The 14524-nt window shown below is 39.8% G+C and overlaps 1 protein-coding gene across 6 annotated transcripts in view; it reads right to left on the bottom strand.

Annotated features, from left to right (window-relative positions):
* LOC124554848 overlaps nucleotides 1-14524 on the bottom strand; it is a 142045-nt gene that overhangs the window by 102335 nt on the left and 25186 nt on the right. For all 6 annotated transcript variants that reach the window (XM_047128516.1, XM_047128513.1, XM_047128511.1 and 3 more), the window contains one exon: nucleotides 8400-8522. In XM_047128516.1, coding sequence (XP_046984472.1) covers nucleotides 8400-8522 — 123 coding nt within the window. The remainder of the gene's footprint in view (nucleotides 1-8399; nucleotides 8523-14524) is intronic.

Genomic DNA, 14524 nt, shown 5'->3' with positions numbered 1-14524 from the left:
CAGTGGTCATCCAAATATGCTCAGCTATCACTTCTAAAGCTGTATGAAGAGGTTCTTATTCATTACAAACTTAACTGCAGATGAGCATACAGACATCAACTGGTGCCTTCTTGGAGTTGGCACCATTTCTGCAATAGGTGTTCTAGTGATTGAGGCTAGGGTAATGATGGCTACTAACTGTGTTTCTAGAAGGATTACACAGACTGCCAAGTAGGATTACAATAACTGTTGCAGTACAAAGAGGTGGTTCTAATATCCATTACAATTCCATGGGTATCGTGGAGAGAGATGAGGAGGTATACAGGTACAGGAATGGTACGTCATATCCCGAATCCACATTTCTCCACGAGTTGCAATGGTACAGCACCTACAAACATAAGTCTTGAATCGGGTGAACTGAGTGGTGGTGGTGGTGGTGGTGGTGGTGGTGGTAGCGGTGGTTGTGGTGTGGTGGTTGTTGTGGTGGTGGTCAGTGCCACGGGGAATAACCTTCCCCTTGGCCCTTTTCTTCTAATTTCAATTCAGGCTGACAAGAGTCATAGCAGCAATCTGGAACCAACAATGATTGTTCCACTCTGTGGCCTGCTGGTTCTTGGAAGACAATTTCATACTCCATTTCATTATTTGATGAATTCTCTTGTGAATTGTCAGGGCCTACAAGAGAAACACAGTCAGATGGCTTAACCCTAGGACGCCTAAGGGGGGGTTCGTTGAACCCACAATTTTTTATGTCCCCTGCTTTTTCCCAAGTAACTTTCATACTACATATTCCCTTTGAGTTATTGTCTGTTGGCTATTTTATGAAACATTAGTGTCAATATATTTGATAGAAAATTCCTGCTTTGAAAGAAAAATAAACAAACTTATTATGGGTCCAACAAACCCCCCCTTAGGCTTCCATGCTATAGAAAATTTCCCTTAGTAGTATTTCATATTTCTCATCTCTACAACAATGCATGTTAGTTTCTTGTTGGTTGGTATTCTTGATATTCACAACAATCAGTTTACTTTGAGAAGAAGTGATTGTTGATGTCAGTCAGCTGTTATTTATCTTCTAAACTTGCAGTGAGTTAGTGCAGTTCCCTTCTGTTCACACCCAGACTTAGAAATGACTAAAAGAATACGTGACTCGCCTTTAGAAAGAGTTCTGAATGAAATTTTAGATGAAGATTCTGACTCGGTGAGTGAAAGTGAATATGAGGATGGTGTTATGGAGTATGATTCAGATCGGGAAAGTGATGTGGATGTTAGAGAAGATGAAGATAGTGCAGCTTCAGGCAGTGACCATCAGGATGTCATTGTGGCCAAGTCTGGAAGAAGGTACGTAACCACAAAGCCTAGAATTCCTCGGAGGTCTGTTGCTAATATAGTAAGAGAGCAGGCAGGAGTAACTCCAGCTGGTGTTTGCCACTCGCCTGGAGAAGCCTTGAAGTTACTTCTTACACCTGACATCATGGATGTTATAGTAAAACATTCAAATGAAGAGGCAGTTAGGCGAAATGTTACTTTGACTGATGAGAAAGAATTGTATGCCTTTATAGGATTCCTGATACTTATGGGGGCAAATAAGGACAATTCTGTCAGTGTACACAATCTTTTGTCAGACCTAATGGGTCAGCCAGTTTATGGCAAGAGAACGTTTCAAGGAACTTATTGCAATCGTAAGGTTTGATGACAAAAGTACCCGCCAGCTAAGAAGGGAGGCAAAGTTCACAGCAATCTGTGATGTTTTCAACAAAGTGAATGATAGGTTTCCACTACTGTATAAACCAGGGGTCCACCTCACCATTGATGAGATGCTCAGCTTGTTTAGAGGGCACCGGAACTAGTGAAATTGCAGGTAGAAGAAAGAAGTGCCAATGCAAGAGGGTTATCTAACCAAATTGTTCAAGCAATGGGCAGTATTCTACAAAAAAATCAAAGAAGTGACAACAGAAGCACGTCAGCCTCCTGTAGGGAAAGGTCAGTGCCATATTTGTGTAAGAGAAGCTAAAACAAAGAACCAGAAGTACAACAATCTAAGTAGATGAAAACAATATTGTGGACAGAGTCATAAACATGTGTGTAACACACATTCAGAAAAAATTGTGAAGTGTGTCTCTTGCCTTGCAGTTGAGGACTCAGAGCAGTCATTTGTATATGAACACATCTGTGTTTTGTATTGTAATATGTCAATTTTTTATTCACTCAATCCAATATTTATAACAATTAACAACATTTATAAACTGATGCCTTAGTTAAAATACATAAACCATTTTGAAAGTTGTAATTTTTCGTCAGTAAACTTATTTAATACCCGTGGGTTCGCCGAACCCCCCCTTAGGCACCCAAGTTAGAAAAAAAGGTTTGGGCGTCCTAGGGTTAAGAGCTGTTCTTTTAGGCTTGTTGCTGTTTTTTTTTCAGTTGTTTACCTTTTGATGACAGTTTGCAGCTGTATTCTGCATCACAGTGTTTTCCTTCCCTTTGGCTTCCAGTCATGCATAAACAACAGCCAAATCTTCTGACCATTAAGTGTTACTTGTTTATGTTTGTCTGTCCTTTGGTGTGGTCTGGTAACTGAACTTACAGTTGCAGGTGCTTGTGCCACCAGTACTTGTTATAGTCTGTTTACCAATGGAGGTCTTCAGAATTGACTGTTTTGCTACTGAGGTGAAAGTTTTACGTAGGTAAGATGCTGTACTGCCTTAAATGCCTTTTTCAACTTAGTATGGCATGTTTTCTCTCTTATCAATAAATACTGAGCACTCTTGATTCCATGCAGGGTGGCTATTATAGCTATTGACACGTGTAGATGGAGCTGTACATTTATTAGCTGGTTAAAGTGGAGGAAAATCTCATCTGACACAAAGCCAAATCCTTGACACTTAAAACAGTATGGGGGGTGGGGGTGTAAGGTCAGAAATTCAGGAGAATGAAGCCAGTACACATGTACTCTGAAAGTTGGGGTAAAGTAGTAAAGATTATTTTGAAATCTGTTATCTTTTTGAGTCCTCCATTACCTTATTCATGATATTAATAACTGCAAAAGCTCATTTGTAGACAAGTATATAGTGTCACTGCAGCTGAAAACACTCTCTCTGTAATTCAATGCTGGTGTCTGCCTCCTTAGTTGAGTGATCAGCATGGCTGGTTGCAATATGGGAGGCCTGGTTTTGATTTCCAGCTGCATCGGAAAATTGGGTATTGTGTTGTGTTGTAATCATCATCATCATCATCATCATCATCATCATCAACAACAACAACATGCAAGTCACCAAAGTGGGGTCATATAAAAAGATTTGCATTAGGTGGACAATCAACACTAGATGGGGTCTCCTAGCCAACAATGTCATACAATAATCTTGTGACAGCCAGAGCGAGAGCACCAGCAGCAGCGAGTACTGTTTGTATAAAGCGTTTATTTTGCATTTTGTTTACGACCTTCCACTAAGGAAGGGATTCTATTTGTGTTTATCTGCTCTGCATAGTAACTAACAGTTCTTGATAAAACTTTACGTAGTTTTCGTGTTAGATTTCTTAGTGTTTTCTTGATCGTTTAGAACAGAAAGCGCCCTAAAACCGTCTTTTGTTTGTTTCGCGGTCGTTAGCCACTAGTCACTTGAATCAGCAGTTGTCTTGTGACAGCCAGAGCGAGAGCACCAGCAGCAGCGAGTACTGTTTGTATAAAGCGTTTTTGTACTTATTTGCTGCGCTTAGCTTTTAAATAGTTTTTCTGGGAAAACCTAGCGTAGTTTTCGCGTCTCGTATTTCAGTGAGTGTTTCTTGATTATCAGAGTAGCTCATCAGAAGATTATCTTGGGAATTTGTCACCGTATAGAGTAGGGTAAACATAGTCATGTGTAGGGACTGTGGTTGTTGTGAGCGGACGCAAGGAGAATTGGCCACTCTTCGGGGGCAGGTGGAGGCTTTGTCTGTTAGGCTCATCGAGCTTGAGGCGCAGGCGTCGGCTCGTAGTGGCGTTGGGGCAACTGTGGTGAGACCTATGCCTACTTCGGTGGCCTTGGAATCACATGGAACCCCTGATGTCGCTGCGTCTTCCGGCAGTGAGCATCTTACCGGTCAGCCATCACTCCAGGGTGAATGGCGGACAGTGGTGGGCTCGCGCGTGCCTGGCCGAAAGGCGAAGGTGGGATCTGGCCACGTGGCAGCTGCCTTACCCCTTTCCAACAGGTACGGGGTGCTTCCTAGTGGTGATGACATCGTTTCCGAGCCACCACAGGATGCCTCGCCTGTTGGGCCAGTGGCCGATTCTCCGGCAAGGTCCCGACAGTCACAGAGGGCGGGCCTATTAGTTATAGGGAGCTCCAACGTTAGGCGGGTTATGGAGCCCCTTAGGAAAATAGCGGGTAGGTCGGGGAAGAATGCCAGTGTGCACTCGGTGTGCTTGCCGGGGGGTCTCGTCCGTAATGTGGAGGAGGCCCTTCCGGCAGCTATTGAACGCACTGGGTGTGACCGGCTGCAGATAGTAGCACATGTCGGAACGAATGACGCCTGCCGCTTGGGTTCTGAGGCCATCCTTGGTTCCTTCCGGCGGCTGGCTGATTTGGTGAAGACAACCAGCATCGCACGCGGAGTGCAAGCTGAGCTTAATATCTGCAGCATAGTGCCCAGAGTCGATCGCGGTCCTCTGGTTTGGAGCCGTGTGGAGGGTCTAAACCAGAGGCTCAGACGACTCTGCGACTATAATGGTTGCAAATTCATCGACCTCCGTTATTGGGTGGAGAACTGTAGGGCCCCCCTAGACAGGTCAGGCGTGCACTACACACCGGAAGCAGCTACTAGGGTAGCAGAGTACGTGTGGCGTGCACACGGGGGTTTTTTAGGTTAGAGGGACCCCCCCTTGGGCGAAACGATAAAATACCTGACGGCTTACCAGAGAGGACATTATCATCATTGATAAAGAACGTCCGTCCTCAGAGACCAAAAACAGGAAAAGTTAACGTAATATTGGTAAACTGCAGGAGTATCCAGGGCAAGGTTCCTGAATTAGTATCTCTTATTGAAGGAAATAGTGCGCATATAGTATTAGGAACGGAAAGTTGGTTAAAACCGGAAGTGAACAGTAACGAAATCCTAGACACAGAATGGAATATATACCGCAAGGATAGGATAAACGCCAATGGTGGAGGAGTATTTATAGCAGTAAAGAATTCAATAATATCCAGTGAAGTTATTAGCGAATGCGAATGTGAAATAATCTGGGTTAAGTTAAGTATCAAAGGTGGGTCAGATATGATAGTCGGATGCTTCTATAGACCACCTGCATCAGCAACCGTAGTAGTTGAGCGCCTCAGAGAGAACCTGCAGAACGTCGTGAAGAAGTTTCGTGATCATACTATTGTAATAGGGGGAGACTTCAATCTACCAGGTATAGAACGGGATAGTCACACAATCAGAACTGGAGCCAGGGACAGAGACTCTTGTGACATTATCCTGACTGTCTTGTCCGAGAATTACTTCGAGCAGATAGTTAGAGAACCAACTCGTGAAGCTAACGTTTTAGACCTCATAGCAACAAATAGACCGGAACTTTTCGACTCCGTGAATGCAGAAGAGGGTATCAGTGATCATAAGTCAGTGGTTGCATCAATGACTACAAGTGTAATAAGAAATGCCAAGAAAGGAAGGAAAATATATTTGCTTAACAAGAGTGATAGGGCACAAATCGCAGAATATCTGAGTGACCACCATCAAACGTTCATTTCTGAGGAAGAGGATGTGGAACAAAAATGGAAAAAATTCAGAAACATCGTCCAGTACGCCTTAGATAAGTTCGTACCGACTAAGGTCCAAAGCGAGGGGAAAGATCCACCGTGGTATAACAATTGTGTACGAAAGGTACTACGGAAACAAAGAAAGCTTCATCATAGGTTTAAGAGTAGTCGAATCATAGCTGATAAGGAAAAGCTGAACGAAGCGAAAAAGAGCGTAAAGAGAGCAATGAGAGAAGCATTCAACAAATTTGAACATAAAACATTGGCAAACAATCTAAACAAGAACCCTAAAAAGTTTTGGTCATATGTAAAATCGGTAAGCGGATCTAAATCCCCTATTCAGTCACTCGTTGACCACGATGGCACCGAAACAGAGGACGACCGAAGAAAGGCAGAAATACTGAATTCAGTGTTCCGAAACTGTTTCACTGCGGAAAATTGTAACACGGTCCCTGACTTCAGCCGTCGCACGGACGCCAAAATGCAAAATATTGAAATAAACGATATCGGAATTGAAAAACAACTGCTATCACTTAGTAGCGGAAAAGCATCCGGACCAGACGAGATACCCTTAAGATTCTACAGTGATTATGCTAAAGAACTTGCCCCCTTTCTATCAGCAATTTATCGTAGATCGCTGGAAGAACGTAAAGTACCTAGCGACTGGAAGAAAGCGCAGGTCGTTCCCATTTTCAAGAAGGGTCATAAATCAGATGCGAATAATTATAGGCCTATTTCGCTTACGTCAATCTGTTGTAGAATAATGGAACATGTTTTGTGTTCTCGTATTATGACGTTCTTAGATAATACAAATCTCCTTCATCATAACCAACATGGATTCCGCAAACAGAGATCATGTGAAACTCAGCTCGCCCTATTTGCCCAAGAAATTCACAGTGCCGTAGACACTGGCGAGCAGATTGATGCCGTATTCCTGGACTTCAGGAAGGCATTTGATACGGTTCCGCACTTACGTTTAGTGAAAAAAATACGAGCTTACGGAATATCGGACCAGGTTTGTGATTGGATTCAGGATTTCCTAGAAGAAAGAACACAACATGTCATTCTTAACGGTTCAAAATCTGCAGATGTAGAGGTAATTTCGGGAGTACCGCAGGGAAGCGTGATAGGACCTTTATTGTTTACAATATACATAAATGACTTAGTTGACAACATCGGTAGCTCCGTGAGGCTATTTGCAGATGACACGGTTGTCTACAAGAAAGTAGCAACATCAGAAGACTCGTACGTACTCCAGGAGGACCTGCAGAGGATTAATGCATGGTGCGACAGCTGGCAGCTTTCCCTAAACGTAGATAAATGTAATATAATGCGCATACATAGGGGCAGAAATCCATTCCAGTACGATTATGCCATAGGTGGTAAATCATTGGAAGCGGTAACGACCGTAAAATACTTAGGAGTTACTATCCGGAGCGATCTGAAGTGGAATGATCACATAAAACAAATAGTGGGAAAAGCAGGCGCCAGGTTGAGATTCATAGGAAGAATTCTAAGAAAATGTGACTCATCGACGAAAGAAGTAGCTTACAAAACGCTTGTTCGTCCGATTCTTGAGTATTGCTCATCAGTATGGGACCCTTACCAGGTTGGATTAATAGAAGAGATAGACATGATCCAGCGAAAAGCAGCGCGATTCGTCATGGGGACATTTAGTCAGTGCGAGAGCGTTACGGAGATGCTGAACAAGCTCCAGTGGCGGACACTTCAAGAAAGGCGTTACGCAATACGGAGAGGTTTATTATCGAAATTACGAGAGAGCACATTCCGGGAAGAGATGGGCAACATATTACTACCGCCCACATATATCTCGCGTAATGATCACAACGAAAAGATCCGAGAAATTAGAGCAAATACGGAGACTTACAAGCAGTCGTTCTTCCCACGCACAATTCGTGAATGGAACAGGGAAGGGGGGATCAGATAGTGGTACAATAAGTACCCTCCGCCACACACCGTAAGGTGGCTCGCGGAGTATAGATGTAGATGTAATTTCATTTCAATGCTGATGATCAGGTACTCACCAAGCGCATTACCACTTAGCCTGTCTACTTGAGCAACTTAATGGCTCTGGTTGGTCACATGACCTTGCAAAGCTTTACTGATGTAGAATGGATATAATTTTTCAAAGTTTCTTCTTTTTCCTCAATAGCTATAAATAAATAAATTAACACATGATGTGGTTTTGTTACTGTTAACTGTCAAGTATTTCTCAAACGGGCTGGCCACCCTGGCTCTCTTGATAGCTTGGGTGTCATCATAATCCATCAGTCCACCTGTGGGGAATATTGCCCTTATTTTCTCTACCACTATGGATACCTTAAAGCAAACCATAAGGCATGATGATGATGATGATGATGATGATGATGATGATGATGGCGTGTGACGAGGGCCTCCCATCGGGTAGACCGCTCGTCTGGTGCAAGTCTTTCGATTTGACGCCACTTCAGCGACTTGCGCATCGATGGGGATGAAATGATGATGATTAGGACAACACAACTGAGCGGAGAAAATCTCCGACCCAGCCGGGAATCGAACCCGGGCCCTTAGGATTGACAGGCTGTCGCACTGACCACTCAGCTACCAGGGACGGACACCATAAGGCATAAAACATTTAGAAGATCACTTGAAGAAAGAAAAATTTGTATTGACCATTGTACAAACCTTACAAACAGATGTCACTGGTTTCTCCATATACACAGCTGCTTCAGCAGGAACAGGATATCTGTATTTTTCCATATACTCTGTGTTGCCCATCTTCAAAGGTAAAACAGCCTTTTTGTGCACCTAGAACAACAGACATATGCAATTACACGAATAATAATCAAAACAGATTGAGGCATATGTAAGCTGAGAAACTACTCAGTATCAACTTTAGAAAGGACTATGGTTTTAATGATGTAGGTAGGATTAGATTACATACATAATTAATTCCATAGATCCAAACTAAGTAACAGAAAATTAATTTATTAAGTGTTAACCACTGCTATTAGCAAGTCAACCTATCAAAATTCAACCACATAACTGGCTGGCATATCAGTGTTTCTCGGACCAAGCAAGATGACAAGAATGCAAAACGGGCATCGGACCAAATGGATCTTGCACAGAATGGATTTTAGTCTTGAAACTAACTCTCAGACATAAAAAAATTACAATAAGAAAGTAGTTTGCACCTTCATAGATTTTAAAAATGTGTATAACTCAGTAGCCCTTTAGTCTCTACCAAATTCTGAATGAACATGGTTTGGACTCCATAACTACTTCAATTACTAGTGAAACACTGCTTTTGTTGTGGTGGTTTTCAGTCTGAAGACTGGTTTGATGCACTACCCTATCCTGTGCAAGCCTTTTCATCTCTGCAAGTTACATCCTTCTGAATCTGCTTATTGTATTCACCCCCCCCACCCCCGCAATTTTCAATACTAAATTCATGATCCCTGGATGTCTCATTTACATTTAGTGAAGCTGAAGATCAACAGCAGAATAGACAGCGAAAGAAATAAACAAAAGAGTAAAAACTGCGTGAAATGCTTTTGATAAATTGTATAGCATTTTCAAAGCAAAACTTTCCCCTTGTCTGAAAAGTAACATTAACAATCAGTAAATGTTACCAGTTTTGACTTATAGCAGTGACACGACAAACTTTTCATGCAAAAAAAGTCGAAATGGAGGAATGTTTAGTGAAAATGGAGAAATGCAAGATGAGAACTATTAGCAGAAACAGGTAAACAATCACAAATAATTTAGGAATTAGACTGAAACGGAAAACAATAATTGTGATCGTAATGAAAATGAGAGAGTCACATAAAACATGTAGGGAGGCAAATTCATAGTAGATGGATGAAGAAAGTTATTTGCTAGATTCGAAGAGATGCAAAATTTGAAATAACTTAGTGGTAGGTGGATAGATGACTTTATAAGTCTACAAATGCAATATGGACACCTATGGCTGTTAACCATAATGCAAGGTGAAGTACGGAGGTGATTTTCACCCAGCAGTGCATGTCAAACTTTCCCTGGTGAATCTTACAACAGAAACTTGTTACCACTGCATTTTTCCTAATACACAGCAGCTGATATGGTATGACAAGAGATAAGACAGAAAGTCAACTAGACAATCAACTACAGAGAATAGGCAGCTCCTTGAGAACAGACATAACCAGAAATGAATACAGGAGGACGAACATATCAGGAAATACAGTTTGAGAGGACAAAAGGATCCTCTGCAAAAATGAAGAGGTTATGAATGGTGGAAACAATCTGATGATCAACTTATGGAGTACCTCTGGATGAACACATCGCAGGAGCAACAAGAAGCACGAATGATGGAATACTTTCAAGGACCTCTTTTATGGTAATTCAATGCAAACCATTCACTCATATATCTTAAATGGCTTGTACTATTGGCAAAACGTACCATTAACATACAACCAATGACTGATAAAGAAAGTGGAATAAGATAGTGAAATTTATTTAATTAATTATTTATTTGCTCTCTGACCATTTGGCACAACCATACAAGACATGTCAGATACAATATGGAAAACACACACACACACACACACACACACACACACACACACACACACACAGTAGGACACAATCACGAGAGAACAGGGCAGGAAGCTGACCATGGGCAGCGTAAGTCAGGATCGCCAGATGAGGTACAAAATCCTCTCATCATAAATGAGGGGTCCAGGGGTTTAAAACTACATGAGCCACCTTCTCAGTATATGATTTGGAAAGAAAACCACAATACCTAGTCTACATGGATCTTAAAAGTACATGAAAGTGAACTACATTAGTTTAAAATGAAGAGGACTTTAAATTTAAATTACTCTGAACCTGTAGTGCAACAAACATGCTGGCAAAGTTTCAAAAAACTTAAGACCTTTTATCTATTTCTTGTGGGATCAATATAATATTCTGAAAGAAAATGTATCTTATGAATTTCATGTCTACCTTTTCTACGTTCATGAGGCAGGTAATGATGCACTTCTTTTGTATATAAAAGTACAAATATTTATTTAATTTCAGATAATTAGTTGTGTGATGCACCAGCTTATCATCCATTATGTTAGTTTCTTTGCAGCAAGTGACAGCAGAACTATGTTGTTATTTTAATCTAGGTAAAATTTTTTTTTTCAAAATTTTCTGCTCACAACACGTAAATTTACCTGCATGGGCAATGTCAACAAAGTACAAATTACAACATTCCTTTTTACAATATTCTATTATTAAATAATTCAAACAACAGAGGACAATAATAATAGAATTAAGGCTTTCATGACCAGATGACACTGCTGTTGGTGAACTTCATGGGGTATAAGGTTGTAATCCACGAAACTCTTCTGTTCCTAATATTCTGTCCATAACTGCACTGGACATCTCAAGAGGTGTTGCTCCTCCATTGAGTCTTGTCAACTGATGGGTCGGACGTCTGAGAGTGACATATACACAGTAGAAAATGGGATGTGGCCAGTTACATGTGACAAGTAGAGATGATCCTTGTCAAAGATAAAAAACCACTTAGTGATTCTGCTAAGCTGCAGTCCATTTGCTGCTTAATTTCATGGTCTGTTCTTTCCTATTAAAATTGTCCCTATATTTATATACTTCAATGGCTTCTTTACATAGATATGGATAACAGTTCGCCATCATAGATAAAAATTTTGTTTCAGAAAACTTCACTTTGTCACTTCATGACTGAGGAGCATGCTATGCTACGGCCGATTTGTCTATTTTCTCCAGTTGGCAAAGACTTTATTTATTTATTTTTGTTCCTTTAGCTGTGCACTCATGCTTCTCTTGGTTGTTCCAATATAAATTTCACCACATGTATACAGAATTTTATATACATCACATGCTGATAGAGGAGAACATTCACAATTTATAGATCATAGTGCTTGACCTATTTTCTTTGTTGGTCTAAAAGCCACTCTAATGTCATGTTTCCGTAAAATCTTTCCAATCTGAACCCATTACTTTTTTAATGTGTTTCACACTTGTCCTTTAGCCTTCCATTATTTGTTCGTAAAATTCTGTTTACTTCTTTCCCTGAGTAGCCATTATTCTTGAAGGCCTGCTTCACATATATTAATTTGGCGTCTAGGTATTCCAGCATCCAAATCCTTTTGACTCTATCAACAACACTTTTATTGGCACTTCCCTTTTGTTGTGGATGGTGATATGAGTTCTATCCATGTGTCTTAATTTTTCGAAAACTTTATGTTCCAAACTTCCATCAGTCTGTCTCACAACTAAAAGACCGAAGAAAGATATTTTGTTGTCATTTTCTATTTCCATGGTGAACTGGGTTTTTGGAGTTATATTATTTAGAAAACCAAAGAACTCACCCAAACCTTTTTTACCATGTGACCAGACCACAAATGTGTTACCCATAAACTGATACCATCGAGACTGTTTCTTATTGACTTTTTCTAAAGCTGATTTCGGATTTCTCCATACAGAAATTAGCTATTGCAAGACCCAATGGTTTACCCATTACTACACCATCAAGTTGCTCATAAAACTCATCATCACATTGGAACTGACTGGAAGCAAGACAATGTCTGAGAAGAGTAGACAAATCTCTTGGAAAAATATCCATTACAAAAATTTTAACTGCATTAACTGGACTCATAGTTAATAAGGACACTATGCAAAACCTATAAGAATATCTATTAGCCTTTCAATTTTCTCTATAAAATGATGCAAGTCTTTTATATATCAGTCAGTTTTCCCAATATATGGCTGTACATGAGTAGCCAGATATTTGCTACTTCATACATAGGAGATATGATAGCACTAAAAATGGGTCTCGCAGGAAGATTTTGGCAGGCTGATGGCCTACCCAAAATTCATTCTATGACAGAAAGCTCCAATCTTCAATAAAGCTCATTTTTCTTCTTTATGAATGGAAACAAGATTGTTTGTGTGGCCATCCTCCGTAGCAAGCACAGAAACACTTGTCTTGTAAATAAAATCACCTTTTCTTGTTGCAACTTATTTTTCCCAGATGTATTTCACCTTTTACTTACTCTAAGGGATCTTCAGTCGGATCTAGAACGATACAGTTTTGTTCTCTTTAGATTATCAAACAGTTCACATCACATTTTTATGTAAATAAGTAATTATTTACAGTTTGTTGGCATCTGAATTTCCTCTCATCTGATCTGGAGGTCGCACTATCCATTTCCAAAACAGAAGCCCAACTTTGTATTCTGAACTTTTTCTTTCACACTGTTCACCATGTTTCTCTTTCTTCTTTGTGGTGCACCATTATTTTTTTGCCACTAGTTATAACTATTTGTTCGAACACTGTGCTTTACACAACATAGACATTGTGGGTTCATTATGTGGTGGTTTGAGTTTTAGAGTGTTAAATAGGAATGTAATAGCTGTTAGAGAGTGACTGAAAGCTTTGGTGGTCAGCTGATCTGAGTTTTGGTTTAAATGTTATGTGGAGGGGTTCATGAACATGTGAGTGAATGGATGTTGGTGGTTGTTGTTGTTGTTGTTGTAGTTGTTGTTATGATAATAAACCTCTTTTGGAGTGTTATTCTATTATTTTATCTATTACTGTAAACAATAAATTGTCTGGCATGTGTTCTTTATTATTCAACAGGTTTTTCTTTTCTGCTTGGTTTTCTGCATGTGGTAATTTTCTTGTGGAGTTAGGTGGTGGTTCTTATTGTTGATTCTAATTATTTTCATGTCTTCTTCTCTAGTGGTTGGTTTGTGGTTAGGTTCTCTTAGGTGTTCTGCAAATGTGGAGTGGTTTGTCCCATACTTCAAGGTTCTCATTTGTTCTTTGTATCTGACATCAAATGTTCTACCTGTTTTATCCTATGCATCTGCTATCACAAGTGTTACACTGTAGTTGATTACACCTGCTTTCTGGTACATGTCTCTGTTTTTTGTCAGTTTTTGGGTGTATTTTTATGTTGGTGATTTTATGTGAGAGTTTGTGTTTATATGTCATTGTGCACCATCTTGTGTTTTCTTTCATATTCTTCTGATTATTCTGTTTATTTGTGATGGTTCTGAGTACGTGTGGTTTGGTGTTTTCTGCTTTTATTTTACTTTAAATTTTGTTATTTAGCTTTGTGACTATGTTACTATTATAATCATTGTTTTGTGCTATCTGCATTATTAGGTCCAGTTATTTTTGGTAGTTTTCTTAGGTGAGTGGCACTGTGTAAGTCTATGTAGCATGTATTGAAGTACTGCTTGCTTTTGTGAGAGTGGGTGGTTCGAGGATTGGGAATGATTATGTCTGTTGCTGCAGTTTTATGGTAAATTTCAAACATATGCTTATTTTTTGTTTTTTGAGTGTTATATCCAGAAAGTGAATTTTGTTATTCTGTTCTTTTTCAATTGTGAATTTTGTTATGTACCTTGTTGATGTCAGTATTTAGTATTTCAATTTTTGTTTGTGGTTTATCTATTAAGCAAAGGCTGTCATCCATATACCTGAATGAATATAATATGTTGTATTCTTTTGTTACTATTTTTGTGAAAATGATCTGTTCATTATAGTTTACAAAAATACTTGCTAACGCTCCTGAAATTTGGGATCCCATTGGTAGTCCATCTTCTTGTACATAAAATTCGTTATTGAATTTGAAGTAATTTTTGTTCTGTTATGAGTTTGATTAATGTGCATATTTCATTAATCTGTTCATTAAGGAGTTAACTATAAGTTCTCAGGTTCTTACCTGTGATTTCTATTGTTTCTGGTACTGATTTGTTGGAATACATGCTTTCTATACCAAATGAGAGGAAGA

Source organism: Schistocerca americana, chromosome X (genome assembly GCF_021461395.2).
Source record: "Schistocerca americana isolate TAMUIC-IGC-003095 chromosome X, iqSchAmer2.1, whole genome shotgun sequence".
In the NCBI taxonomy this organism is placed as follows: Eukaryota; Metazoa; Arthropoda; class Insecta; order Orthoptera; family Acrididae; genus Schistocerca; species Schistocerca americana.
Note: the sequence above shows the minus strand (reverse complement) of the source record. Positions and strands in the feature narration are given on the sequence as shown.